The 26113-nt window shown below is 39.9% G+C and overlaps 2 protein-coding genes across 12 annotated transcripts in view; one reads left to right on the top strand and one right to left on the bottom strand.

Moving 5' to 3' along the window:
* Nucleotides 1–11032, bottom strand: part of ESCO1 (establishment of sister chromatid cohesion N-acetyltransferase 1) — a 67065-nt gene extending 56033 nt beyond the window's left edge. For 5 of the 7 annotated variants that reach the window (XM_007197633.3, XM_007197634.3, XM_057527287.1 and 2 more), the window contains exon 1: nt 10741–10966. The gene's annotated coding sequence lies outside the window, so the exon portion shown is untranslated. Of the gene's footprint in view, nt 1–7501; nt 7703–10740 lie in introns of all 7 variants that reach the window. The other 2 variants (XM_057527286.1, XR_452506.3) reach the window with 2 other exon arrangements.
* Nucleotides 11033–11102: 70 nt separating this feature from the next.
* Nucleotides 11103–25590, top strand: SNRPD1 (small nuclear ribonucleoprotein D1 polypeptide). Of its 5 annotated transcripts, none has more exons than XM_057527291.1 (5): nt 11103–11249; nt 20445–20521; nt 22367–22558; nt 25128–25232; nt 25397–25590. In XM_057527291.1, exons 2-4 carry the CDS (start codon nt 20452–20454, stop codon nt 25202–25204), a joined length of 339 nt encoding a protein of 112 aa, XP_057383274.1. In that variant the 5' UTR covers nt 11103–11249; nt 20445–20451; the 3' UTR covers nt 25205–25232; nt 25397–25590. The 5 variants fall into 5 exon arrangements, with proteins under 5 accessions (XP_057383274.1, XP_028018491.1, XP_057383272.1 ...); XM_028162690.2 differs by lacking the exon at nt 11103–11249 and adding an exon at nt 14744–14891 and having other exon boundaries at nt 25417–25590; XM_057527289.1 differs by lacking the exon at nt 11103–11249 and adding an exon at nt 14744–14891.
* The last annotated feature ends 523 nt before the right edge of the window (nt 25591–26113 follow it).

The following is a 26113-nucleotide window of genomic DNA, read 5'->3' as shown; positions in this document are numbered from 1 at the left end:
CCAGATATCAACACTTACTGTAAAACCACAGTAATGTGTGATATTGGCTCAGGGATAGACAAATAGACCAATGGGACAGACCAATGACACAAAAGAGAGTGCCCAGGGACTTCCCTGGTGGTCCAGTGGCTAAGACTCCATACTCCCAATGCAGGGGGCCTGGGTTCGATCTCTGGTCAGAGAACTAGATCCCACATGCCGCAACTAAAAGATCCCGCACGAGGCAACGAAGATCCCGAGTGCCGCAACTAAGACCCGGCGCAGCCAAATAAATAAATAAATAAATGTTGGGGGAAAAAAATCCCAAAACACAGTGCCCAGAATCAGGCTCACGTTTATGGTCAACTGGTTCATGATATACAGTACCATAGCTGGGAAAATAGATTTTTTAAAGAAATAGTGCTGGGACAACTGGATATCATATGGGGAAAAAAGTGAAACTGGATTCCTACCTCAAGCCATATACTAAAGCCAATGCCAAATGGACTGATCATAGATATAAAATGTAAAAGGTAAAACATAACCTATAGAAGATTAGTATGTACAGATTATATTATTAAAATCCTACAAATCAATAAAATAGGCAATCAAAGGAAAAAACAGACAGGAAATTTGAACAAGCTCATCACAAAAAAAAAGAAGGAAGAGAGATGAAAGGAGAAAGAAATCCAAAAAGGCAATGGAAAACCACCACAATGGGCTAAAATTTAAAAGTCTGAGAATTCTGGGAATTCCCTGGCAGTCCAGTGGTTAGGACTCCATGCTTCCATTGCAGGGGGCACAGGTTCCATCCCTGGAACTAAGATCCCACACGTTGCATGATGAGGCCCCCAAAAAAAGTCTGAGAATTCAAAGAATGTGAGTAATTTGCTGCCAGTGGCAGTATTAACTGAACAAACACTTTAGAGAACAGGCCAAGAGAGCAACCAACCCACAATGAAATAGATGGAATGCAGGATCCCACAAGGAACCTTGAAGGTAGTGTGGGTGGGTTAGAGAAGGGATTGGACCTGCTGTTTGAGTATGAAAAATAATACTGTCAGACATGTGACATTTGGGGAGAAAAACTGCCCTAGCATCTTAGAAAATTAAGCAAAAGAAAAGTGAGGCAATTACTAACTCCATGAAAAAATGAAAAGGGGGATATAGTTTCAGAAAAATACTTAGCTCAGCAGTAAACAATATTTGCATAGTTATAGTACCACTCACTATTGGCTTAACCAATTTGAAATATAACTCTATTAAGGTATATGGGGAAGAAAGCAGGAGAGCCAATTCTCAACTATGGAGGCAAAAAGTCAATAACATCTGAAGTTGATCAATCAAAATATAGAAGTTGCATACCACCAAAACTATGGAGCTAGATATAAAGAAAACAGCTAGGAGAGTGAAAAGTGGCAGCTCATGGAGAAAGGTACTGGGAGATGGGGAAAGGTGAGGAGTGGGATGATATTCAACACTGTAAGGCTTTTAGTGCAATTTGACTTTAGTAACAATGTACATGTATTACTTTGAAATTTTTGAGAAAGTTCTCCACTTTTATTGCATTTCTGTCCATTTATCCTGACATTCAACAGGTCTGCTTTACTGGCATATAAAGGTTTTAACCATTTTTTAAAATTTAGAATGCACATACAATGTATTTTAAAATCTCACCAAAATGAAAATTCTGAAAATAATTTACCCCAATTTACTCAATAGGTCAAAGAAAATGAGAACAAAAAGAATCTAGAATCTAGAAATGCAAGAGAATATAATTTGAAATACAAAAAATTTAAACTCACAGGAATACTATTCATAGAGAGATTTTTACTAAACTACTAAACATCTGAAACTTTAACATGTCAATAAGTGAACCCCTAATCTTGCCTCCTAAACCTAAAGCTTCCAAAGGATTTTCCCCCTCATCTCAGTAAATGACACGTTCATCCTTAATTGTTTAGAACAAAGCCTTGGAGTCATCCCCAACTTTTCTCTTAAACTTCATATCCACTCAAGCCATCATTAACCCACCTACCTTCAAAACACATCCAAAATCTGACCACTTAGCATCTCAACCACTACCACCCTTGTCCAAGCTATCACAATCCCTCACCTGGATTTCTGCAACAGCTTCCTAATTGGTAACTGTGCCTTCAGCCTTGTTCCTCCCTCCCCTGCATCCCCCGCCCCCTTCAGCTTCTTACACAAAACAGCCAAGGTAGTCCTTTTAAAATTTAAGTCAAGCTCCATTATTTCTCTGCTCAAAACCTTCCAGTGACTTCCCATCTCAATCAGAGCAAAAGCAAAGGCTCATATTAACTATTAACTACTTCCTAGTTTTTCCCATGGTCACTCTGCTCCAGTTATCTTGGCCCCCTTGCTATCCCTTGACTGCATTAAGCATATTCCCACCTGAGATTAAAAAGTGTTCCAGGCAGAAGGAACAGCTCTGCTTTCAAATAACTGATAACTTTTCTGTTCCAGAATGCAGCAAAAAAACAAGTTACCCAAAATAATACAAAATTTGTCTTGATAACAAAACTAGTGTGCACACGCATGTGTGTACACACACACACTACACACACATTTCTAATCTCATATACAAAAAGATACATGAAAACCTTAAATTAAAACAAGTTAGCATTTTTAACACAACATGGGCATAGCCAAGTGGTCCACCACTACCAACTAAAATTGATAAAAGGAACACAGAGATGACCGAATTTTAGGAATTCTAGTAATACATGACATCAACCAGTCAAATAAAAACAACTACCCTATCACCTCAATGTAACCACCCCCATGCCCACCAGAAAAACACTTCTTAAAATTAAACAGCCTTTTTTCTACACAACCCTAGGACTATTTTGCCCAACCTGCTTTTGGTATTTCATACATCATTGGAAACTTCTAGCCATCTCAAGGTGTAGTAATTCTGTCGAAAGATTTACTGCAGAATTCAGCTCAGTACACCTCTCAATTCCAAAATAATTTACTTAAGTTCTATTTCCCCAACTACTTCAAAAGACTCTTCAGTTCCATAAAACACTGGTACAAATTCAGAAAGCCATCTGACCAGCTGGAAAAGATTTTGCTTCTGAGATCACAGGACAACTTTTCAGCAATCCTCAGTTTGTACCTGGCATAAAGCAAAGACTAAAAGGTCTATCAATAGCGTCATTTTTCTAACACCGAAGAACTTCAATTTGCATAGATCCAGTCTCAAAGGCCCTACAAGTCATGCACATCCACCAACCAAATGCAAGCTCCTCATATCAGTTATCGTTTCCTTTATTATCTTCCTCCTGACTCTATTTCCACAGTGGATCTCACTCTTTCTTAACCCTTTCCTTTGGAAGCCCACATAAACCCTTTCCCAGTGAAAATATGAATCTTGAGGTCATCCTGGATCATTCACGTGGGCCCTAAATCCAGTGACAAGTATCCTTATAAGAGTCACTCATAGGGAGACAAAGAAAGTAGAAAACAATGTGAAAACAGGCAGAGATTGGGGTTCTGTGCTCACAAGCCCAAGAATGCAACGGCAGCCACCAGAAGTTGGAAAAGGCAAAAAACAAACTCCCCTCTAAACCTATAAAGAGAGCACAGCCATGCCCACATCTTGATTTCTGACTCTGGGCATCTAAAATCGTGAGAAAATAAATTTTTGTTGTTTTAAGACATTAAGTTTGTGGTAATTTGTTACAGAAGACATAGGAAACTAATACACTTCCTAAGCAGGCTGTATCACATCAAGGGACCTACAGCGTTCCCAGCACAGCAGTTTTTCATCTCACATGCAAAATTTTTTCCACTTTTCTTTTAAGGTTTATGCCATTCTGCTCTTATACCTTCTTTCTTCACTATAGTAATCTATTGATCACCAAAAACTCTTCAAGCATAATTTTCTTCTCAAACCGAACTATTACAAACCTCATAGGTTTTAAAATTCACATGAATGAGCATAGGTTCTTAATCTCCTAAACTCTGATAACCTACCAATTCTTAGTCCATTTCAACTACACAATCCTTTTGCCACATCCAAGAGATAAGAGAAATATTCACTGAAAATCTGAGTCTGGGGGCTTGTCAAGTTCATAACCCCTTTCTGAAAATTCACCATGCCCACATGTACCTGCTTTAAAAAAAAAAAAAAAAAAAAAAAGTGGCGGCCCTTAGGGAGTTCATAAATAGTTATATCCTGAAACTCCTGCCCCTATGCCCCCAAAGAGATTACTGACAGAAGAGCAGCCAACATACAGTCACTATAATGCAAGGTTTCCAATCTCACCACTACTAACATTTTGGAGCAAATAAAATCTTTGCGGGGGGTGGGGAGGTGATGGTGGTGGTTGTCTTGAGCACAGAGGGTGTTTAACAGCAGCATCCCTGATCTGTACCTGCTAGATACCAGGAGCACCTTGCCCTCAGTTGTAACAATCAAATATATCTTCAGACAATGCCAAATATTCCCTGGGAGGCAAAAATCACCCCTGGTTGAACATTTGGCCTACCTCGTTTTAATTCCCCCAGAGGAAATTTCTCAGCAACCTTCTGAGTCCTGAATTATCTTCAGGTTTCTATAAGGCCTAATGTTTGGTGATTCCTGTTTTTTCCTTCCACAAGATCTGGCTCTACAAATAGTCTTCTCCTCCTTATTTCTCTGTGTATCCTGCCAATCCATTCACACACTTTTTAGGGTAATCCAAGTATTTCTCACCTTCTAAAATGCCCAATTAATACTTACAGACTAAAAAGCATTTTAAAGAACATAAACTAATTACCACTAACCAAAAACATAAAATGTCACAACTGAAGCAACAATAAACCATTAACAGAATGCAACAAAAACACACACAGTAATAAAAGGTATTGTCCCTAATAAATTTTTCCAAACATTCAAAGACAAACTCTCTCTATTACACTAGATTTATAATAGATATTCAGCAAAACTCAACATTATTAGTTAAAACTCTAAAAAAGACAGACATGGACAATTTAATTTTTTAAATTCTCTTCTTCCACCGGCCTCTTACAAATTAACATTCCCCAAGTGTTGTTCTCTTACCACAAAAGACACACATTAAGTAATTTCATCTATACTCATACTTTCAATTACTACCTGTAAGCCATTAACATACAAATGAATATCCCCAACACAATTTCCATCCCTAGTGATACTCAGATATCCAACAACATACTGGACGTGTCCATCCTGATGTCTTAAAAGCACCTTAAACTCAACTATCTAACAGTCAGGTCATTCCACTATGTCCGTTCTCCACAATTTATGATACTACCATCCACCCACATCAAGAAAATAAAACCAAAAAAAAAAAAAAAATTACACGACAGCAACGATGACAACAGTAGCATTTACATTAGCAAAAATATCCAAAACAGCCCAAATGTCCAAAGGAGAAAAAAACAAAATGCCAAGGTAGAATTTTGATAGTCATTAGAAATAAGAAGTACATAAATTGCATAAAATAATTTTGTAAGAAAGAGATAAATTAATGTCTCATATATAAGTATTCTAACACAAAAAAAAACACACTGAAAGAATACATACTAAAATATCAACAGTACTTACCAGTAGGGTGGTAAAAGATGGAGATGAAAGGGTATACAAAGAATTTTTAAAAATACCTTCCCATTTTGCTGATATGTTTATGCAATGTTTGAATCTTTCACATCAAAAAAGAATGTACGTATCAGCTGTGAAATAAATAACTATATAGGGCTTCCCTGGTGGTGCAGTGGTTGAGAATCCACCTGCCAATGAAGGGGATACGGGTTTGAGTCCTGGTCTGGGAAGATCCAACATGCCGCGTAGCAACTAAGGCCGTGTGCCACAACTACTGAGCCTGCACTCAAGAGCCTGCGAGCCACAACTACTGAAGCCCACGCGCCTAGAGCCTGTGCTCCGCAACAAGAGAAGCCACCGCAATGAGAAGCCCGCGCACTGCAAGGAAGAGTAGCCTCCGCTCGCCACAACTAGAGAAAAGCCCGCGCGCACAGCAACGAAGACCCAACGCAGCCAAAAATAAATAAATGAATAAATTTATACATATAAAAAAACTATATAGTGTTTATATCTATGTAAAATACATTGGGAAAGGTCAAAAGTGAAACTGGATGTCTACACAATAACCTGTACACAAATGTTCAAAGCAGCATTATTCATAAGAGCCAAAAAGTGGGCATAACCCAACTGTCTATGAACTAATGAATGGATAAATAAAACGTGGTATGTCCATATAATGTAATATTATATTTAGCCATAAACAGGAATGAAGTACTGATACATGTTACAACATGGTTTAACCTTAAAAACATTATGCTAAGTAAAAGAAGCCAGTCACAAAATGCCACGTGTTGTTTGATTCCATTTATCTGAAATGTCCAGAACAAACAAATCTTCAAAAAAAGAAAGTAGACTGATGGTAGTAGGTGGGCAGGGAAAAAAGAAAATAAGGAATAACATGTTAGTATAGGTATTTTCATCATTTTTGGAATGATGAAAATATGCTAAAATTAGATAGTGGTAATGGTTGCACAACTCTAAATATACTGAAAACCCCAGAGTTGTATTCTATAAGGGTTGATTATATCACCATAAAGCTATTACCAAAAAAGTGAATCTTAAATGAAACAGACTTTAATATGCATCAGGCTTTTTAAATAAACCTAAATTTGTCTTATGAAAATTATCTATTTTTGTTTTTGAAGAAAAATTTCATTTAGTGACCATGGTCACAACAAAGTTTCAAATACTAGTTGAAATGATTTAACAAAATAAAACAAATTTCCATGTCAACAGGATTATCTTCATTAAAACTACTAGTATTTATTTAATAACTCAATTTTCTGATGGGTTAATATAGTCTAAAACAATATATTTTAAACATAAACAGTGACAGATGCTAGGAATCAGCATATTTTCTATCTCAAATACCTTACAGAGAAATTATCTAGGTATTATATATCTTCTAAAATGGAACTATATCTACATTATAAAGGATATGTCAGAAAGACTGTACTATCTGTAGGGAAAAAAAATAAGTTAAATTATACTTGCCTTTCTCTTAACCATCACTAAAGATGATACAATAGAAACATTCCAAATATAAAGTCCTTAGAACAGTTCCTGGCACATCATAAGCATTTATTAATTTACTGATATAATACTTTTGATGAAAAGAAAACATGAAAAAAAAATTTACCTTACTCATTTCACTTAACTACTTACCAACTCTATTTCCATATTACTTTTATCCCTTTCAGCTTCAATAATTACATTAATTCTAAACTATTAAATTATTTACATTAAAGCAGCAGTTCTCAAAGTGTGGTTCAGGGACTGTGGGGATTCCAGAGACCCTTTCAGGGGGTTCATGAGATCAAAATCATACACAGGTAAAAGATCAATTCAAAGCGCAAACAGACCAATGAAATTTAATGCAACATTGTGTGAAAAGTATATAGATACAGTTTCAGATTCCACATTGCAACTAACCTTTAAGAGATTACCACTTGTTGGGACTTCCCTGGTGGTCCAGTGGGTAGGACTCAGCGATCCCAAATGCAGGGGGCCCAGGTTCCATCCCTGGTCAGGGAACTAGATTCCACATGCATGCCACAACTAAGAGCCCACATGCTGCAACTAAAAAAGGATCGGGCACGCTGCAAGGAAGATCCCACGTGCAACAACTAAGACCTGGCACAGCCAAAATAAATAAATATTAAGAGAAAAAAAACACCTTCATTAAAAAAAAAAAAAAGAAATTACCACACTTGTTGAGTTCTGTTGTAGAGTCAAAGAAGAGTATCACAATTATTTGAAAATGTTATTAAAGTACTCCTCCCAACACACTGGTGTGAAGCTGGATTTTCTTCATATGCTTCAACCAGAACAACATATAAAGATTAAATGCTGAAGTTGATAAGAGAATCCAGCTGTCTTCTATTAGGCCAAACATTAGATTTACAAAAATGTAAAACAGTTGCCATTCTTTCACTAATTTTTTTTGTTTTGGAAAATAGTTTTTTCATTTAAAAAGTTATTTATATTAACCTGCAACTAGTTTATTATTTATTTTTCAATGAATTAATAAATATACTTAAATTAATTTCAAATACAATAACTGTGAATAGATATAACCCACATAAAACAAAAGCTATTTGGAGTCCTACATAATTTTAAGAACGTAAAGGGATCCTGACCAAAAACTTTGAGACCACTATATTCAAGTAATACTTAAGGGAATTCCCTGGCAGTCCAGTGGTTAAGACTCCACCCTTTCACTGCCGGGGCCAGGGTTCAATCCCAGGTAGGGAAACTAAGATCCTGCAAGCTGCGAGGCAAGGCCAAAAATTAATTAATTAATTAATTAAAAATTAAAGTATTACTTAAAACCCCATTTTTTATTTATATTCTGAGTTTTATCTCTCGTGAATCTCACATATGAAGCCATAAATCTTTAAAGTACGCTGAAGAGCGCAGATGACATAAATCTTGATTTCTTCGGGTGTACTAAAATGAAGTTAAGCTTAAGATGTAGCTCCCTCAAAAAAGACAGGATGGTCAAGTAAATAGAATGATGTTATTTGTCAAAAGTAACCACAGTAGCTAATATACAGAACTTATGCAGAAATAGAGCCAAAGAACTTTCGCTGTGCCAAGAAAAAGGGATGCACAGAAAAACATTGAAGTCTGAGCTTCAGAGGGGTTAACAGAGCCCTTAATCGAATTACGTATGGTAACAACTTTACTGGAGTTGGTTTCTACCTACCATCTAAACTTCTGATCACCTTCAGCTGAGGTTATTCATATTACTCAACGTGTAACATAAATCTGCTAACAAAACTCACGAAAAAATACTTAACTATTAAAAAATCCATTGTGCAATGCTAGTCTCCTTCATTATTAGAATAATTACAGTCAGCTTTGTGCTGATGAATTACCAGGCTAAAAAAGGCCATCCAGCAAAAGAGGTTAATGACATTCATTAATTAGGGTCCTTTTTCAGTTCTTCTGGAAGCATAATTTATCGATTTAAAGGCCTAGCACAAAATCTTGTTTGGGTCTGATGTTAAAAAAAACTACTTTTTCACTACAGAATTATAATACTAATCAACGAAAAATGACAGCATATTTTCTTTACCCGGGAATTAGTAAGGTGGGCAGAAGCTCATAACATAGGGGAGATTTTGTTCTAAGAAGGGTACTTCCAAAGACACACATCTGACCTAAGGGGCATACACTGCATTCTGCCCAAAAGGGGGAAGTGTCTGTTACAGCTTTCTCATTTCTGCACATGCTCTAGGTCTGAATTTGCAGATTCCAAATTAAGCACTTTTTATCCCACTCTCATTTCTAATTCCACGGTGAGATTTTTTAAAGTTTTTCAAATTAAAAAAGTTCCATTGGTATTGATGCCCTGTGTAAAGCAGAAACTAAGGACTTAATCAGAAGAGGCTGAATATAACAATTCACGGCATCCAAAATGTTTTAAATTGAAATTGTGTTTTACCTTTTTTTTTTTTTTTTTAAATAACGTTTAGGTGAGGAAAAAACAAAGCACACCCACATCCTACTCTTCCACTAAGTAGCATTCTTTTACTGGTTTCTGTTAAGGCTATTTACTGAAACATCGTTTGATAATACTATTCGAATACTGTGTGCTGCAACTACTTCCTGCTGAAAGAATCCCTTTTCAGCTACCGAAGGCTACCCGAAAACAAGATGCACAGTACTTCTAAAACCTCAAGGATTTAACTCCTTCCTCCTCCCCCGCCCCCACTCCTGGAAAATACCGTACATGCCGGGATTTCAAAACAAAACATTTGGGGATGAGGGAGGGGGAGGTTAAGTGTGTGGGAGTGGCAATGTTCTCCAATTTTTGGAGTTGCTATCTCTCCCATTCTGCCCGAGAAAAACAAACCCCCGTTATAAAATAATCTTAAGAATAGCGATCAAAATCGAGGACCCAATTCTCTTCTGCTCGCATCTATCTCTACAAACTTCACTATGCCCCTCAACACACCCAATTTCTACTCCTGAGCAGCCCTGCCTGCGCCCAGACCGTCCTGTCCAACCAGAACCACACTATGACCCTGGACCCGGGCCACAGCTCCCCTCCCAGTCTAAGGACCGTGAGGCCAGGATCCCCACATCCCGCCCCGCAGACTGCAGAGGCCTCAGGGTTCACGCAGGGTCGGCGGGGGACGACGGGCAGGGGAGCGAGCCGCAGGACCGCAGCTCCGCCAGGGCTGGAACGGCGGGTTCGGGGGAGACGCACGGAAGGAAAGACGCCGGGGGTGGGGACGAGGCCGGGCTACCTGCGGGCCGGCGCCGACACCTCCCCGGCCGCCGCAATGGCTGCACGCCACCTCGGGGGCTCCGGAAGCCCGCGCGGCCGCCTGGGAGGCCCGGCCTGACCCCGTCCTCGGCCACGGCCCCTTACTACCGCTGACCACCCAGCGGGCCGCGGCAGGTGATGCGGCGACTGGGCAGCCGAGCCGCGCAGCTCGGTTACCTGCCTCAAGCGACCGCGCCTCCGAGCCCCCCACTCCCTCCCAGGGGCGCCAGGAGCCGGGACCCGAGGAGTAGGAAGGGCGTGCGAGGCAGCACGACACAGAGGGGCGGACAGGAAGGGGGAGAAGCGTCCGGCTCTCCGGTGGGGCTGGCAACAGGGAGGCGAGGACGCTAGTGACGCGACAGCGGGCGGCGGGGCGGTCGGGACGCTACCGTACCTTCCTCGCTCCCGGCCGAGGGTCCGATGAGAGCTAGCAGACCGCCTCACATCCGGGTATCGGGAGACACTCAGCTGCTTCTGCCGCCACCGCCGCCTCTCCCGCGGCGCAGAAACGCCAAACTTCCGGCGATGACGGCTACGCCTCGCCCGTCAGATGGGAGTTACCTGGGACCGTCTTGGGCGCGCTTGCGCAACGCTCCTTTCTTGCCTGAACCGGCTCAGCTGACGTGCCCAGAAGATGAAGATGGCCGCCACGCTACTTGCGTGTCACGCAGTTTTTCACCCCGGCCCGGACTGCTGGGCGTCGGGGAAAGACGAGCCAGCGTCGGACCGCAGCGCAGGCGCAGTGGGAGGCCTCGCGTGCGCGCACCGCGGGTGGGCGCCTCTGCGGCGAGCGGCAGACGCTTCCCTTTCCCCGCTCGTCTCTTGGAGTAAAGCCACGCACGCCCCCAGCGGTGGTGGTTTGTGTTGAAAATCCGTCGCCACCGGTTCTTCTGTTGGTTGCAGGTACTGCTCTCTGCGACTTCCAGTTCAGATACCTCTAATCTTCGACAGGGGCCAATGTAAAGAAAAGGGTAGGCGATTGACCCTTCTCTCTCCTTCCCGGCACTGCACTCCAGCACCTCCCCAAAATGCAGGGCTTCAGCGTCTCCTTGCACACTTTCCTCCCTGGGCATCAGACAGAGCACAAGAGTCGACAAGAAATTGTAGAAAGTTCCACCACGTTTAGTCATGGCGGGTGTTCAAAGCTTTGACTCTTAGAGACCCCTAAAGATAGAATCCAGGGTTCTCGCACTAGGATTCTTGGTTCTACCCTGCTTTTGAACACGCTCTCTGTGCTACTCTTTCCTCATTTGCAGAACTGTGAGGATGGGTAAATGGGTGCTCTTGCCCTTGAGAATCTGAAGAGAGGTTCTCCTCTTCCGTCCCTCCTTTTTTGAAGCCAAGTCCAGCCAAAATGTGCTCTAAGTTTGCGAAGCCTGATGTTTTTATGAGAATACATCTTCCACAAAACTTTATTGAGCTGCCTGTCAGTTTAGTTTGGGGAGGTTCTGTGGTTTAAAAACCAAAATGAGAAGTATTGGTGGGTGAAGCCATTGGTCACATCACCATAGCTTGTGTTGTGGCAAAAACCTGTCTTCCTCCCCCCGCCCATCCCCAGTGCCTGATACATTCATTTGTCCCTCGTTCGACACAAGTTTAAACAAGTCCAGTTATACGGGGATTTTTTTTTTTTTTTCAGTAGTAAGTACTAAAGTACTAAACAATCATCATCAACTGGTTGGTTGAATCGGAGGATGTGGGACTGGGGATATGGAGGGGCGACTGTAAGTTATGCATGGATTTTCCACTGAGCAGAGGCTCTGTGCCCCTAACGCCGGAGTTGTTCAGGGGTCAACAATATACTTTAATGGCATATACCAAACGGCTTGAATTGGGGAAAAACTCAGGAGTAGACTGCCAACCTGATTAAAGCTGGTTATCTACTGTTGATAGAATATCTGACCTATATTTGCCTTCACCTTCAGATTGTCAGACAATTGGTGGGATCTCTCTTTGTAAACCACTTTATCTGTAGTAACTCAAATTCTGGTATACACACATACACAAATCATATTTACAAGTTTCCACTTCCAAAAAATTGGCCTCTGCTTCTTTTCTTTTCTTTTTTTTTTTAATATTTATTTATTTGCCTGCATCTGGTCTTAGTTGCAGCACGCGGGATCTTTTAGCTGCTGCATGCGAGATCTCGTTCCCTGACCAGGGATGGTACCTGGGCCCCCTGCATTGGGAGCATGGAGTCTTAACCACTGGACCACCAGGGAAGTTCCAGGGCCTCTGCTCCTGAGTGATCTATTCCACTATACTTGTATTGGCCACAATCAGGAGCGTTGGAATCCTTACAAATGTCACACCATATGAAATTGTATGTATTTATTTTTGATACATAAGGAATTCATATTTGATGTATAATTCCTGTGCAATTTGTTCTAGGTTTTCTTTTATAAAACTGAATACAATCAGGTGTTGAAGCATGCTGTGAAAATATAAAATAGTTTGCTTTTACAATACTGTATTATACACTTCAGAGTTGGGTCATTTGATTTGTTGTCTACTAAAAAATAATCATGATCCAGTGAATAAATTATCTTGCTTGATTGAGCTTTCAAAGATCATATAAGCTCACAGCGAATTATCCTAGTAAAAAGAGAGGCTTCCATTCCTGAGAGCTCCTGAGAAAGTCCCCGGGGGGGGAAAGCTGTGATTGGTTCATCTTTTGCCATGTGCACATGCTAAAAACAAATGCTGTGGCCTAAATGATGCATCTTGGTGCTGAACATTATGGTTCTGTAAATATGTGAAGTTCTTTTTCAGAACCCTACACAAGAAACATAAGCCCCTACTTGTAAATTCTTTTGCCAAACTTAAAATTGTGAATGTAATCTGGATTTGTTTAAATTGTTTGCTTTCCTTGCTCACTCCAAATTGCAGAATGTACTTTTTTGCGCATGCTTATCATTAAGACATCTACTTCTAAAAACTAATGATGAAATAGTTGTATTGCCCCACATGTTACATTCTCATTTCCTTGTTCCTTTTCTTTCTTATGACCAATCTAAATGCCTGTAATATATAAAACCTCAGCTAACTCCAAGAAGACAGACTTTCAGACTGACCCTCCTGCTAGCAGCAAATAAAGGCTTTTCCTTTGTTGCTCCATTCTTGCTGACTTTATTTCAGGACTCTTGACAGTTTTATACTATGAGAAATTTTATACTATGTAAAAATCCTAAAAAATTTTCAAGCTAAAAAATAAAAACAAAGAAAAATTATAGCAATTTGGTCCACATTGGATCACCAGGAGATTATTAGGAACTGTTGGGAAGACAGGGGGATAGATGTTGAGAAGGCAGCACATATATGTCCATTACAGTCTTGCTACTCAGATTGAGATCCATGGACTAGGGGCATCTTCATCAACTGAAGGCTTGTTAGAAGTGCAGAATTTCAGACCCCATACCAACGGAATCAGAATTTTCATTCTAATATTTCCTCCAGTTGAGTCCTATGCACATTAATGTTTGATGAGAATTGCCTCACAACATTCAAGAATTCTGATGACCAGCGATGAAGTCCAAGCTGGAGATACAAATTAAAGCCATAGTTTTGGAGGAGATCACCTAGGCTAAAGGAGAAAGTATCCATTAGAGAAGCATAACACGATCTCTGGATCTCTGGGCACTGTGGGGAACCCTTCTGAGGTTTGTGACCAGAATTTAAAGTGAAAATAATCAGTTAAATGGTGTGATTTTTCTGGGCTTCCCTGGTGGCGCAGTGGTTAAGAATCCGCCTGCCAGTGCAGGGCACACGGGTTTGAGCCCTGCTCCGGGAAGATCCCACATGCTGCGGAGCAACTAAGCCCATGCGCCACAACTACTGAGCCTGCGCTCTATAGCCCATGAGCCACAACTACTGAGCCCACGTGCCACAACTACTGAGCCTGCGCTCTAGAGCCTGTACTCCACAACAAGAGAAGCCACCGCAATGAGAAGCCCGCGCACCACAACGAAGAGTAGCCCCCACTCTCCACTAGAGAAAGCCCGTGCGCAGCAACAGAGACCCAACGCAGCCAAAAATAAATAAAATTAAATTTTTAAAAAGTTGACATTAAAAAAAAAAATGTGTGATTTTCTTCAGGCACGTTAAGTAATGTTGAGGTTCCTGGTGTTGGAGCAAAGTTAGCATAATCCTCTGGACTTCTCCCAGAACTTCCTTTCATTAAGGAGTAAATTTCGTGCTGCTTAATACACGGAGCCCAGCCATGCCCCCTAATGGGATTTAATCTCCTCAAATTTCCCTCTTACCGGAAGTTTCCTCCTGAAGCAGCCCTAAACCCCCTCAGCAGTTGCAAGGCACACCTCCAGCCGCCAGGGGCCGCAGTGGCGCTCCTCACGGCCGGAAGCGAGTAGCTCAAGGGTGGTCTCGGCGTTTCCGCCGTGCGTCCGCAGTGGTACGCGCGGTCTTTACGTCGGAACCCTGGGAGTGTTTCCGGCCATTCATATTCGTAGCCGGTCGGCGCTCGGTTTTTCGGTTTTGTGTGCTCTTGGACTGAAAGGGTGACGGCGCCGCTAGGATGAAGCTCGTGAGGTGAGGAGGTGACCAGGCGGGGTGAGGACTGTGAGGGGACGGTCTGGACGGTGTGGGCCGGGAGGGGGAGGCTGGACTGCCCCAGAGGCTGGAGGCGCGAAAGCCGCGTGTGCGCGCGGCCTGCTTAACGGCCTCCGGCGCCCGCCGCTCCCGTCCTATCTTGGCCGCGCCGCCGCGGCCGCTCGGGCCCGGGCTTCAGACTGGGTCGCGCGGGGATCCCCCGTATCTTCCAAGAAGTGGAGGTAAAGGTCGGGCCATGTTTTCCCACACAGAGTCTTCGAGGCCTTAGAGGTGCAGCGCCAGACTTACAAGCTCTTACTCCCGGTTTCTTACCGACTTTCATTTTGAGTAGAACTTGTGCTCTAGTCTAGGTTGCGTTTCTGGCTCGTCTCAGCCCTCAGGAGCCGGCAAATATAACTAGGTCCACGCTCCCTGAGAATGTGGGAGACATAAAGATACTACTGCGTAAGTAGTTTAAGTTAATGCGTTTTTCGTGATGAAACTACCACCGCACTTTGAAGAGTACTTAGAAGCTGCAGGAGTTCATCTGGAAATAATGAAACCCAATTCCGAAATGTTTCAAATCAGGGATGGACTTTTGAAGTTGTTTTTTTTAGTGTGTTTTTCCCCCCTTGTTGTTACTCACTAGACTTAATGTTATTCAACCGACATTTCCCCTTAAAATAGGACTTTGCTTTAGGAAAAGTCTCCCAACGTGGGACAGAATCTCTTTTCTGTATTTTTTGACTGATTACACAGATAATAGAGATTTCTTGTTCATTTCTGTGTTTAAATTTGGCTGGTTAGCTGAGCCTACTGAAGACTTGTTTACTGATTGGAGCAATTCATTCTAAACTACTTGCAAATAGATTGGGTTTAGGTATTTTTCCTTGAGGCTGAGAGCCTGCAGAGGTTTCTAATAACCCAGCCGGCAGTTACAAACTAGCTTAGCTAGTTTCTTGTCTGTTCAGTCAAGGATTGTCAGTGTTTTGGGCACCTGTTACACTGTGCTCTCATAATGTATTCTTTTTTTTCTTTTTTTCAAGACAGAGTCCGTGCCTTGTTGGAGCTTTATGTTTTGTGGTGAAGGTAGACAAGTAGATCGTTTGTAGTATGTTTGAAATAACATATAAAATCCTCATTGTTATATTCAGGGTGGCGTTTGTAGAGAGGGCATTTAAGGTTAACTTTTTGTCCATTTTTTTTCTTACAGTTTTATTGAGATGTAATTGGCGTACGGCACTGTATAACTTTAAGGTATACGGCATAGTTATTTGATTTACATCCATCACGAAGTGATTAACACAATAAGTTTAGTGAGCATCCATCATCTCATATAGGTACAAAATTAAAGAAATAGACAAAATTTTTTTTTCTTGTGATGCGGACTCAAGATTTACTTTCTTAGCTTTCATATATAACATACAGCGGTGTTAATTATATTTATCATGTTGTACATTACATCCCTAATACTTACTTATCTTATAACTGGAAGACTTCGTCCATTTTTATTTGAAGTATAACTTTGGGGGGAAACATCTCAGAATTTAAAGTTTATTTTTTCAATTTCTCAATACCTGCCAGTCTGAATCTGTAGTTAAGTTTTATGTCATACTCTTTGGAATCAGTTTGTCTCCTTTAAAGATAGTCCGTGTTGTGACGGAATTTTCCTATAAATTTTAATGGCTGTACTGAATCCTATTCTGTGTCTTACACTATAGAAACAAAATTTCTAATAACTGGAGAATGTATTTTACGCCAGGAAAAATGGGTGTTTGTCTAACTGGTTTGCGGTTTTGGTTGACTTTGTTATTTCCGTATCTCAGTTGGTGACACTGTTATACTGTCTCCCTAACCAAAAACCTGGGAGTCACCTTTGACTTCTTCCTCTTGATAATCCTGATAATCTGATAAGGTGCCAGGTTTTGGCAAATTTACCTACCTAATATAAGTATCTTTCACTATCCTGTTCTCTTTGATTTTTGAATTTAATAGTGTGAGTTTGGATACCATTTCAGTGCTATACCGAAGGATACCATTTTATCTGAATAGTTGAGTATTATCTGAATATCTTAAGTTACAGTAAGCAGAAAGAATTCAGGTAGTGAAGGATTCATCAGAAAATAATTTGAATTTGCTTGGTTCCTGGGCTCGGATAACTGTGTTTATTTCTCCTGCCCTCAATTAACCTTCCTTGCCACTCCAGTCGACACCACTAAGCTGTTCAGGCTCCCTTTTCTTCCCACCTGTGTTCTTTAATCTCACTTCTTAAAGTAAATATCTCATACAGTGAAATTCAGTGTGCATTTCCCAATTTTGAAAAATGTATACACCTGTGAAACCCAAACCGCTGCCTGGATAGTGAACTTCTGGATTCTGTTCTGTTTCATTGATCTATTTGTAGTTCCTACGTCTTGATTACTTTAATCTATCTATTGCTCTAGCTGCCTAATTTGTCTTCCGATGTGGCACGCCACTCCATTGATGAAAACCCTTCAGCAGTTCTTCTAGGGGAATTCTTCAACAGAGCTTGGGCATTCCATGAAAGGAACCTCTTCCCTACACATTTTCTTGGACTTAGTATTCCAACAGTAATACCTATAATTTCTGTGTACCTTGTGCTGTTTCTTACTATTATCTTTGCTCTTGTCTCTCTTTGCTGCATATTTCCAACTTTTCAGACTTCTTACTAGAAGTCCACTAAGATCTGACTCCTTCCTACCCATGCTACATTATATTCATGGTAAAAACCTGTGCATATCTCCATTGTGATTTAAATTTACGTAATTACTTTTAAAAAAATCTTTCATGTGTCTGTTCTGCCTTCTAGAGTTTGAGCTCCTTGGGGGCCTAGTCTTACTCATTTTTAATCCTCATTACCAAGCACAGAGACTACCAGATAATATATAATGATAAATATTATTTATCAAAGAAATATCCTTGGACTTGATAAAATGTATTTTAATTGTTTCAGAGGTTTTCTTACTTGCTGGTTTTCCTTTTATTTCCATATGGTATACTGCTTGATTAATAAAATATTTTATTTTTACTTGAATCCTGCCTGTTTCTAAAAATGATTTGAAAGAAATTTTATAAAAGTAGAAGTTATTACTGGATGGGACAATTAAAGTAAAAACAAGTTTTAAATTGATAATGGAAAGAAACCATTAGGTGAAAATTCTAGGCTAATATAGTTATATTAAATTTGAGCTAAGTTAAAGAATTCTTTTTTTTTTTTTTTAAAGGATTTTCTTATTTATTTATTTATTTATTTATTTATTTTTGGCTGTGTTGGGTCTTCGGTTCGTGCGAGGGCTTTCTCCAGTTGCGGCAAGCGGGGGCCACTCTTCATCGCGGTGCGCGGGCCTTTCACTATCGCGGCCCCTCCCGTCGCGGGGCATAGGCTCCAGACGCGCAGGCTCAGCAATTGTGGCTCACGGGCCCAGCTGCTCCGTGGCATGTGGGATCTTCCCAGACCAGGGCTCGAACCCGTGTCCCCTGCATTAGCAGGCAGACTCTCAACCACTGCGCCACCAGGGAAGCCCAAGAATTCTTATCTGGTGAAATAAAGCATTACCAATTCATTAAGAGAGACTTTTTTTCTTGACAGCAAATATGGAAAGGGAAGGGATTCAACACACAGTTTTTTCTTTATATGAGAACAAGTTTGGGACTTGCTTTATGCAAGACCAAGTAATTTCCCCTTTTTTGATGGCTGTCTATACCACTTAATATGTTGTATTTTAAGGCTGATTTCCCTTTAATCATTGAAACATTTTAGCCAACTTATTCAGTGCCTGTTACAATCCAGGATTAGATATAAAGTTCATGATCCTTAACCTCAAGGATAGACTAGTTGGGGGGAAAGTAGGTAATCCTACATTTAGTGTGATAGGGTATACAAAGTACATACTATAGACCAGAAATTTTGAATATGAGTTGTATATTAGATCATATTGTAGGATTATTGTTCATTTTCCTAGATGTGATTGCGGTGTTATGGTTATGTGGGAGAAGGTCCTCATGAGAAAATGCATGCTGAAGTGACTGCAGTTTACTTTCAGATAATATGGTGACAGTGTAAGTGGGGGGGAGGGGGACACACAAATGTTAACATTTTCATAGTGTGTGAACCCTTCAGCTTCCTCTGCAATATTTCGTAATAAAAAGTTGGAGAACAGAAGAATAGATGAAGAGGGGAATGGATGACTGTTCAGTAAACGTTATTGAGACACCTGGCTATCCAACTTGGGAAAATCATAAAGGCAGCTTCCTACCTCATATTGCACAGAAAAGAGACGAATTCCAGGTGGATTAAAACTCTAAATATAACAGTAGAAGAAAATAAGAGACTTTTTATAATCTTGGGGTGGGAATCATCTTTCTAAACAAATTACATACCCAAGAAGGATTCATAAATTTAACAACATAAAAATGAAAAAAAATTGTATGGCTAAAGAAAACCATGAACTTGAATTTCTGTGGCAAACTGATAGAAAATAAAAGAAGAATTCGACCTAATTGGAGTTGTGAATAACGTGAATAGGAAATTAGCAGAAGAAATACAGATTTCCTGTATTCATGAAGAATTACTCAACAAGTGATAGGGAAAAGCAAATTGCCTTTTTTCCCCTATCAAATTGACCAAAAAAAGATTGGTGACAATTAGTGTTGGTGAGGATTTGCATAAATGAATTTGGTGGGGGTTTGCATAAATGTCTCTAAATGCTAAATGAGAACTAAAAGTTACAGAAGCCATTATAGTATGGCCCAGTTTCTGTAAAAGTAAATTTTATGTAAATGCTTATGTTTGCATATAAAATGGTCTAGAATATCCCCACATACCTGGAGGAGGGTTAGAAAAGGAGACTTTAACCTTATTTATACACATACAATAAGTGTATAATCTTTTAATACCAATTATAATGTATCATTTTTTTCAGTTTCATTGAAATATAATTGACATACTAAGTTTAAGGTGTACAGGATAATGACTTGACTTACATAAGCTGTGAAATGATCACCACAGTAAGTTTGTTAACATCCATCATCTCATATGTATACAAAAGAAAAGAAAAAAATGGCTTATTTCTCGTGAGAACTTTCAGGATCTAGTCTCTTAGCAGTTTTCAGATATACCATACAGCAGTATTAACTATAGCCGTCATGTACATTATATCTCCAGTACTTACTATCTTATAATTGGAAGCTTGTGTTTTTTGAGCACTTTTATCCATGTAATTTCTTGATTTCAGTTTTGTGGCTTATACTGACTTCAGGATCTATATGCATGGATCAGAGGTTAAGCTGTATAATGGCTTAGAGAATCAGAAATGTCCAAGTGACAATTTCTGTTACTGTGCTCTTTCATAAACGTTAAGGGTATCATTCAGGGAAAGCTGAAATTGTTATGCAAGCTCTTAACAGGAATTGGTGCAGATAGCGTCCATAGTAGTTTTTCAGCATCTAGAAATTTCACTCTTTGGCTTAATAAACATGTTTTTGAAGTGTTAAAAGTGAAAATTTATCATTTTATTCCTATTGTCTTTATAGATTTTTGATGAAATTGAGTCACGAAACTGTAACCATTGAATTAAAGAATGGAACACAGGTCCATGGAACAATCACAGGTATGGAGGTTGGACTGCGTTTGTAACACTTTTTATTTCCTATCTCTTTCACCTGCAGGCCAGAATTCTTTGGTTTATGAATGTTTTATATCGTACAAATCTCATTCCTTTTGTCTGGATTATTTCATTGACCTTCTTATTTAAGCCTCACCTTAAGTTCTTGTGCTAAGACCAGACTGGATTCCCCAGCTTATCCTATGTGTGACTGCTGTTTTTCTGCTTTATGCCTTTTCTACTTTTGCCTGTACGTATCCCCTGGAATGTTGCATCTTCCGAAACACATATTACTTGTATCAGAATTTTGTGACCCCTGTTAGATTGTAAAGTCCTTGAAGATAGAGGATGGGGTTTCCATGTCTGATTATCCTGGGTAAAAAATATGTGGGAAATGGGATGGGGGTGATGAAGAACCATAATTTTATCTAAGCATAACATATTAGAGTATTACATTTGTCTTTTTTCTTAGCTGTCTAACTCTTTGATGATATTGTATGTATGATATGTAGTTTTATATTTAAAGCCACCGTGATTCTTCACTAATAGTAGCTGCTACCCCAAAAAAGGGCAAATTTTTAAAAGAATTGATGAAAGAAAATGCTATCTTAGCATATGGTACCATTCTACTCTCTGAAATATTTAAATTGTAAATTTATAAATAATTTTTTAACATGTAGATCCAGCATCTGAGTAAACAAGAGAAATATATAGTATTAAACTGATAATATTTGTGAGTCTACTAGAACTTTGCAACACCAATTGCTGTGAAAGGAAATCTGTATAGTTTAAGGTCTGATCGTATCTGAGGAAATGTAATTTCTGTCCTGTTAAAATTCCGTGATTTTAAACAGTGATTTAGTCTGCTCTTTTCTGAGCTGTGTGTTGTATGTTGTAGAGGAAGCAGAGTGTTCTTCCTGCTTGTTAGGAATTCAAAATCTAGTGGTGGAAGACACTCACAAAAGTAATGTAATGTAAGGTTTGCCTCACATACAGTAGGCACTTAATAAATGATGTCCCAGGAGGAAAATTTAGTAAATTGGGGGAGCAAAATCTAGTAAAAATCCAATTCCCTCCCCCACTGACAACCACTGTTTCAAGTTTCTTATATCCTGAATATATATTTTAGTCCTCACAATAGGGATAATCATATTATCTACCATAAGGACATTGAGGATTAAACTAAAATGCCTTAGCATGCAGTTCCTGGAACATAGAAAGAGATCATAAATCTTTTGGATTTTTTTCCCCTCTCCCTCGTTGTATCAAGTTCCCCAACAAGATGGAATGTATCAAAAGTCTATTAGGGCTTCCCTGGTGGCGCAGTGGTTGAGAGTCTGCCTGCTAATGCAGGGGACACGGGTTCGAGCCCTGGTCTGGGAAGATCCCACATGCCGCGGAGCGGCTGGGCCCGTGAGCCACAGCTGCTGAGCCTGCGCGTCTGGAGCCTGTGCCCCGCAACGGGAGGGGCCGCGATAGTGAAAGGCCCGCGCACCGCGATGAAGAGCGGTCCCCGCACCGCAATGAAGAGTGGCCCCCGCTTGCCGCAACTGGAGAAAGCCCTCGCACGAACCGAAGACCCAACACAGCCAAAAATAAATAAATAAATAAATAAAGTAGGGGGGGGAAAAAAAAAAAGTCTATTAATTTTGGGAAAGAAGAATACAGAAGATTAGTAAACAGCAAGCTAAGGAAAAATCTAGTGAAGGAAAGATTTCTGATTTATACTGACATCATTACCAGTTGTAGAACAGATAATACTCTTCTGTAACATGGTACTAAAAGTGGCTTGATAGATTAATTGGTTGCCTTCCTTATTATGCTAATAATTGCCCTCTTTTTTCCCTCCAGGTGTAGATGTCAGCATGAATACACATCTTAAAGCTGTGAAAATGACCCTGAAGAACAGAGAACCTGTACAGCTGGAAACACTGAGTATTCGAGGAAATAACATTCGATATTTTATTCTGCCAGACAGCTTACCTCTGGATACACTTCTCGTGGATGTTGAACCGAAGGTGAAGTCTAAGAAGAGGGAAGCTGGTAAGTTTGAAGGATTATAAACATTTTTGTGTCTGGTGTATTTATACCCTAATTCGCTATTGAAAATATGTTTATATTTGCAAACAACACGGGTTGGTTGGTTTGTTTTAATTGCCTCTACTTACCATGAGTACATATAGTGTTTCTTACAGTTCCTGGTATTGCTATTCAAAAGACTGATGTTGTTCTTACTTCCTGTCCCTTTGTGCACGGCCTGGTCCCCTAATCCCTGCGCACTTTGAAAGATTTGGAGATTGAGTCTTTTTTTTAAAAATAAATTTATTTATTTATATTTATTTATTTTTGGCCGCACTGGGTCTTTGTTGCTGCGCGCGGGCTTTCTCTAGTTGCTGCGAGCAGGGGCTACTCTTCATTGTGGTGTGCGGGCTTCTCATTGCAGTGTTTTCTCTTGTTGTGGAGCACGGCCTCTAGGCGTGCAGGCTTCAGTAGTTGTAGAATGCGGGCTCAGTAGTTGTGGCTCGCGGGCTCTAGAGCGCAGGCTCAGTAGTTGTGGCGCACAGGCTTAGTTGCTCTGAGCCCTGTGGGATCTTCCCGAACCAGGGATCGAACCCTTGTCCCCTGCATTGGCAGGCAGGTTCTTAACCACTGCACCACTAGGGAAGCCCAGAGATTGACTCATTATTCCTGCTATTCTGAAATTTCTTAATGACTTAGCATTTTGTCCACTGTTGTTCTGGGTACTTGGTGGACCCTTTCAGTATGGATATTCTTGCCATTTAGAGCTAAGAAATTTACTTGTGTAACGTTGATAAATTTCTTCTGTTTTGCTCGTTCTGTTCTTTCTTCCTAGAATTCTTAATAATTGGGTCTTCTGACTGATTCCTTCTGAGTCTTTTATTTTTCCTCTCTCTTTGTCTTTTATTCTGTACTTGGTGTTGTTTTCTCTGGTTTCTCTTTTTATTTGATCTCTTAGTTTGGTCTTTATGTTGAAGGTTTTACTATAGTATCTTGCATTTTGGCCATCTGTTGTTTAAGAAGGACTCTGAAAAGAGAACTTTTGGGAATGGAGGCTGAACTCCTTAGAGGGTGGATTCAAAGTAAGTTGGCTTCTCTACTGAGGAGACCTAAAATTTCAGGATCTGGAAGTCTCTTCTGGAGCTGGTTTTCTCAGAAAAAGATTCTAGTCACCTACTGTGGGAGACATATGTCTGGCAGCCAGCGTTACAGGAGAAGGGCAGGAGAAAGGGGCTGATATTAAACACAATGATTTTGAGACTTTTCCTTCCACTTTTCCTTCCACTCACACTAAGAAATATATTGTACTTTGCATCATGACCTATTCATACATATAAATGAAACAAAAGCTTCAGGAAGAATTATTTAGTCTTAATACATGCAGATGCCCTTAACCTTCCTATCCTATTCTCTTCCAGTTAAAAAAAAAAAAAAAAAATTCAGGTTGTAACACATAGCTTGAAAAACGCTGACTTGATCCCCCTGTTCCTTCCCTCCAGCTCTGTGACTTTTGCCACCATCCACTTTCCAAGTGTTTTCAAATCCGAAGCCTTTCTGCCTCAAGGTCTTTGGGTTAATTTTATCTTTTCTTTCCTACCTACCTGTCAGGGAAATAATCATTAGCTTTGCAAGGTGGGGAAGAGGACTAGCCAATCTACTGCTCTGCATAAGGATTGTCAAGCTTTCCCCCCCACCCTGTTTTCAGCCCCCTGCCTCATCATCTCACCCCTGGCTTCCAAGGTCCTAGGTCTTTTAGAAGTTATTCTTCCTTTACTAAACATTTGTAGTTCTCAGTCTATTTTCTGACTTAAAAAATTTGTTGAAATCTTTCAACCACTGTGTTTTTTCTGCGTTTGTTTTTTCCCCCTTATGGATATTTGCCATTTTTATTCCTTTTCCATCATGAATAGTACTTCAGAGGGAATTGGAGATAAGTGTGGTTAACCTGCCTTGTTTTAAGAGAAGTGCTAGACTTACTCTGTTGCTTTGAATGGTAAGACTAGGAACAATTGGTAGAAATGTCAAGATTTTTTAAATATTCATAGATGTCTGAAAATGAAAAGTTCAGAGCTAGGATGACCAGGTAACAAGGATATTGCTACTGGATTAAAGTACTAGGTTATGATTGGATCAGATGACTTAAGATTCTGAAAAGTCAGGAAGTTTTTATTTGATGTAATATGTTTTAAGTTTTCTTGGCATGAATTAACTAACTTGGATTCTATACAGTAACAGGAACATCTGGCGCATAGTGTTTGTGTTCTGTTCCGTTAGTATTATATCTTTTTCATCTTGTGTGAGGTTCAAATCATTTGTATTTTATTTTGTGGTGAATTTGAGGCACGATACAAAGAAAAAATATTTTAAAACTTGATGAATTTCTCAGTAAATAAAGTCAAATGAAACAAATATTAAGGTATTAGTAGGCCAGCAATTCTTGGTTCTGTATGGTAAACTGTTGGGAAAGGGTGACTGAGGTTACATTTGAGAGAAGCTGAATTAAACTTTTCTTTACTGTAGGTGCTGTTTGTGGTGGCCAGGTAACATCAGCACAGAAGAGAATTTCCTTTACTTTGTTTTTCTCTTCCCTCAGTTGCAGGAAGAGGCCGAGGCCGAGGAAGAGGAAGAGGACGTGGCCGAGGAAGAGGAAGAGGGGGTCCTAGGCGATAATATCTCTCAAGACTACTATTTCGAAGTAGTAGGTATTATGGGATATTTTTTGTACAGGTTTTGTTTGTTTATGGCAGGCGAGGAAGAGGAAGAAGACATGGCCAGGGCAGAGGAAGAGGGGGTCCTAAGTGATAATGTCTCTCAAGATTACTGTTTCAAAGTGATAGGTACTATGGGATATTTTTTGTACAGGTTTTGTTTGTTTATGGCAGACGAAGAAGAAGAAGACGTGGCAGAGGAAGACTACGTGGCTAAGTTAGAAGATGGTGGAGTCCTAAGCAAACTGTGTCTCTCAAGGTTATGGTTTTAAAGTGATCGATGCCCTGGCTGCTTTTTGTACAGGCTTTGTTTGTTTGTGGCAGTTTTTAATAAACATAAATGTAGGACAGAGTTGTCTATTGACTATATCATATTAACTTTTAATAGTTCATATATATATTCATGATACAAACACAATAAGACCTAAGCATTACTACTAGGCAGTCCCAGAATAATTCCAATCTTAGATCAGGCTTTTAATTTTTTGAACTAAAATATTTCTTTTATGAATATATGTAGAATATACGCCTTTTTATATCACATGCACTGACTGCGTTTTTGTTTTGTTTTGTTTTTTTAACATCTTTATTGGAGTATAATTGCTTTACAATGGTGTGTTAGTTTCTGCTTTATAACAGAGTGAATCAGTTATACATATACATATGTTCCCATATCTCTTCCCTCTTGCGTCTCCCTCCCTCCCACCCTGACTACGCGTTTTATTGTTTTACCTTGACTCCATTCTGTGGAACCTTCCTACAAGTGAAAAAAGTTCTTTTTGGTACTTAAGAAACTAAAGTCCTATGGAATGAGGTATAAAATTGATTCTCCTTTCCTGAGTTTTATTCCATGGAGACTTAGGTTCTTAGT

Source organism: Balaenoptera acutorostrata, chromosome 13, assembly GCF_949987535.1.
Source record: "Balaenoptera acutorostrata chromosome 13, mBalAcu1.1, whole genome shotgun sequence".
NCBI classification, from domain to species: domain Eukaryota; kingdom Metazoa; phylum Chordata; class Mammalia; order Artiodactyla; family Balaenopteridae; genus Balaenoptera; species Balaenoptera acutorostrata.
The sequence above is the reverse complement of the archived record's forward strand: the minus strand, read 5'-3'. Positions and strand labels throughout refer to the sequence as shown.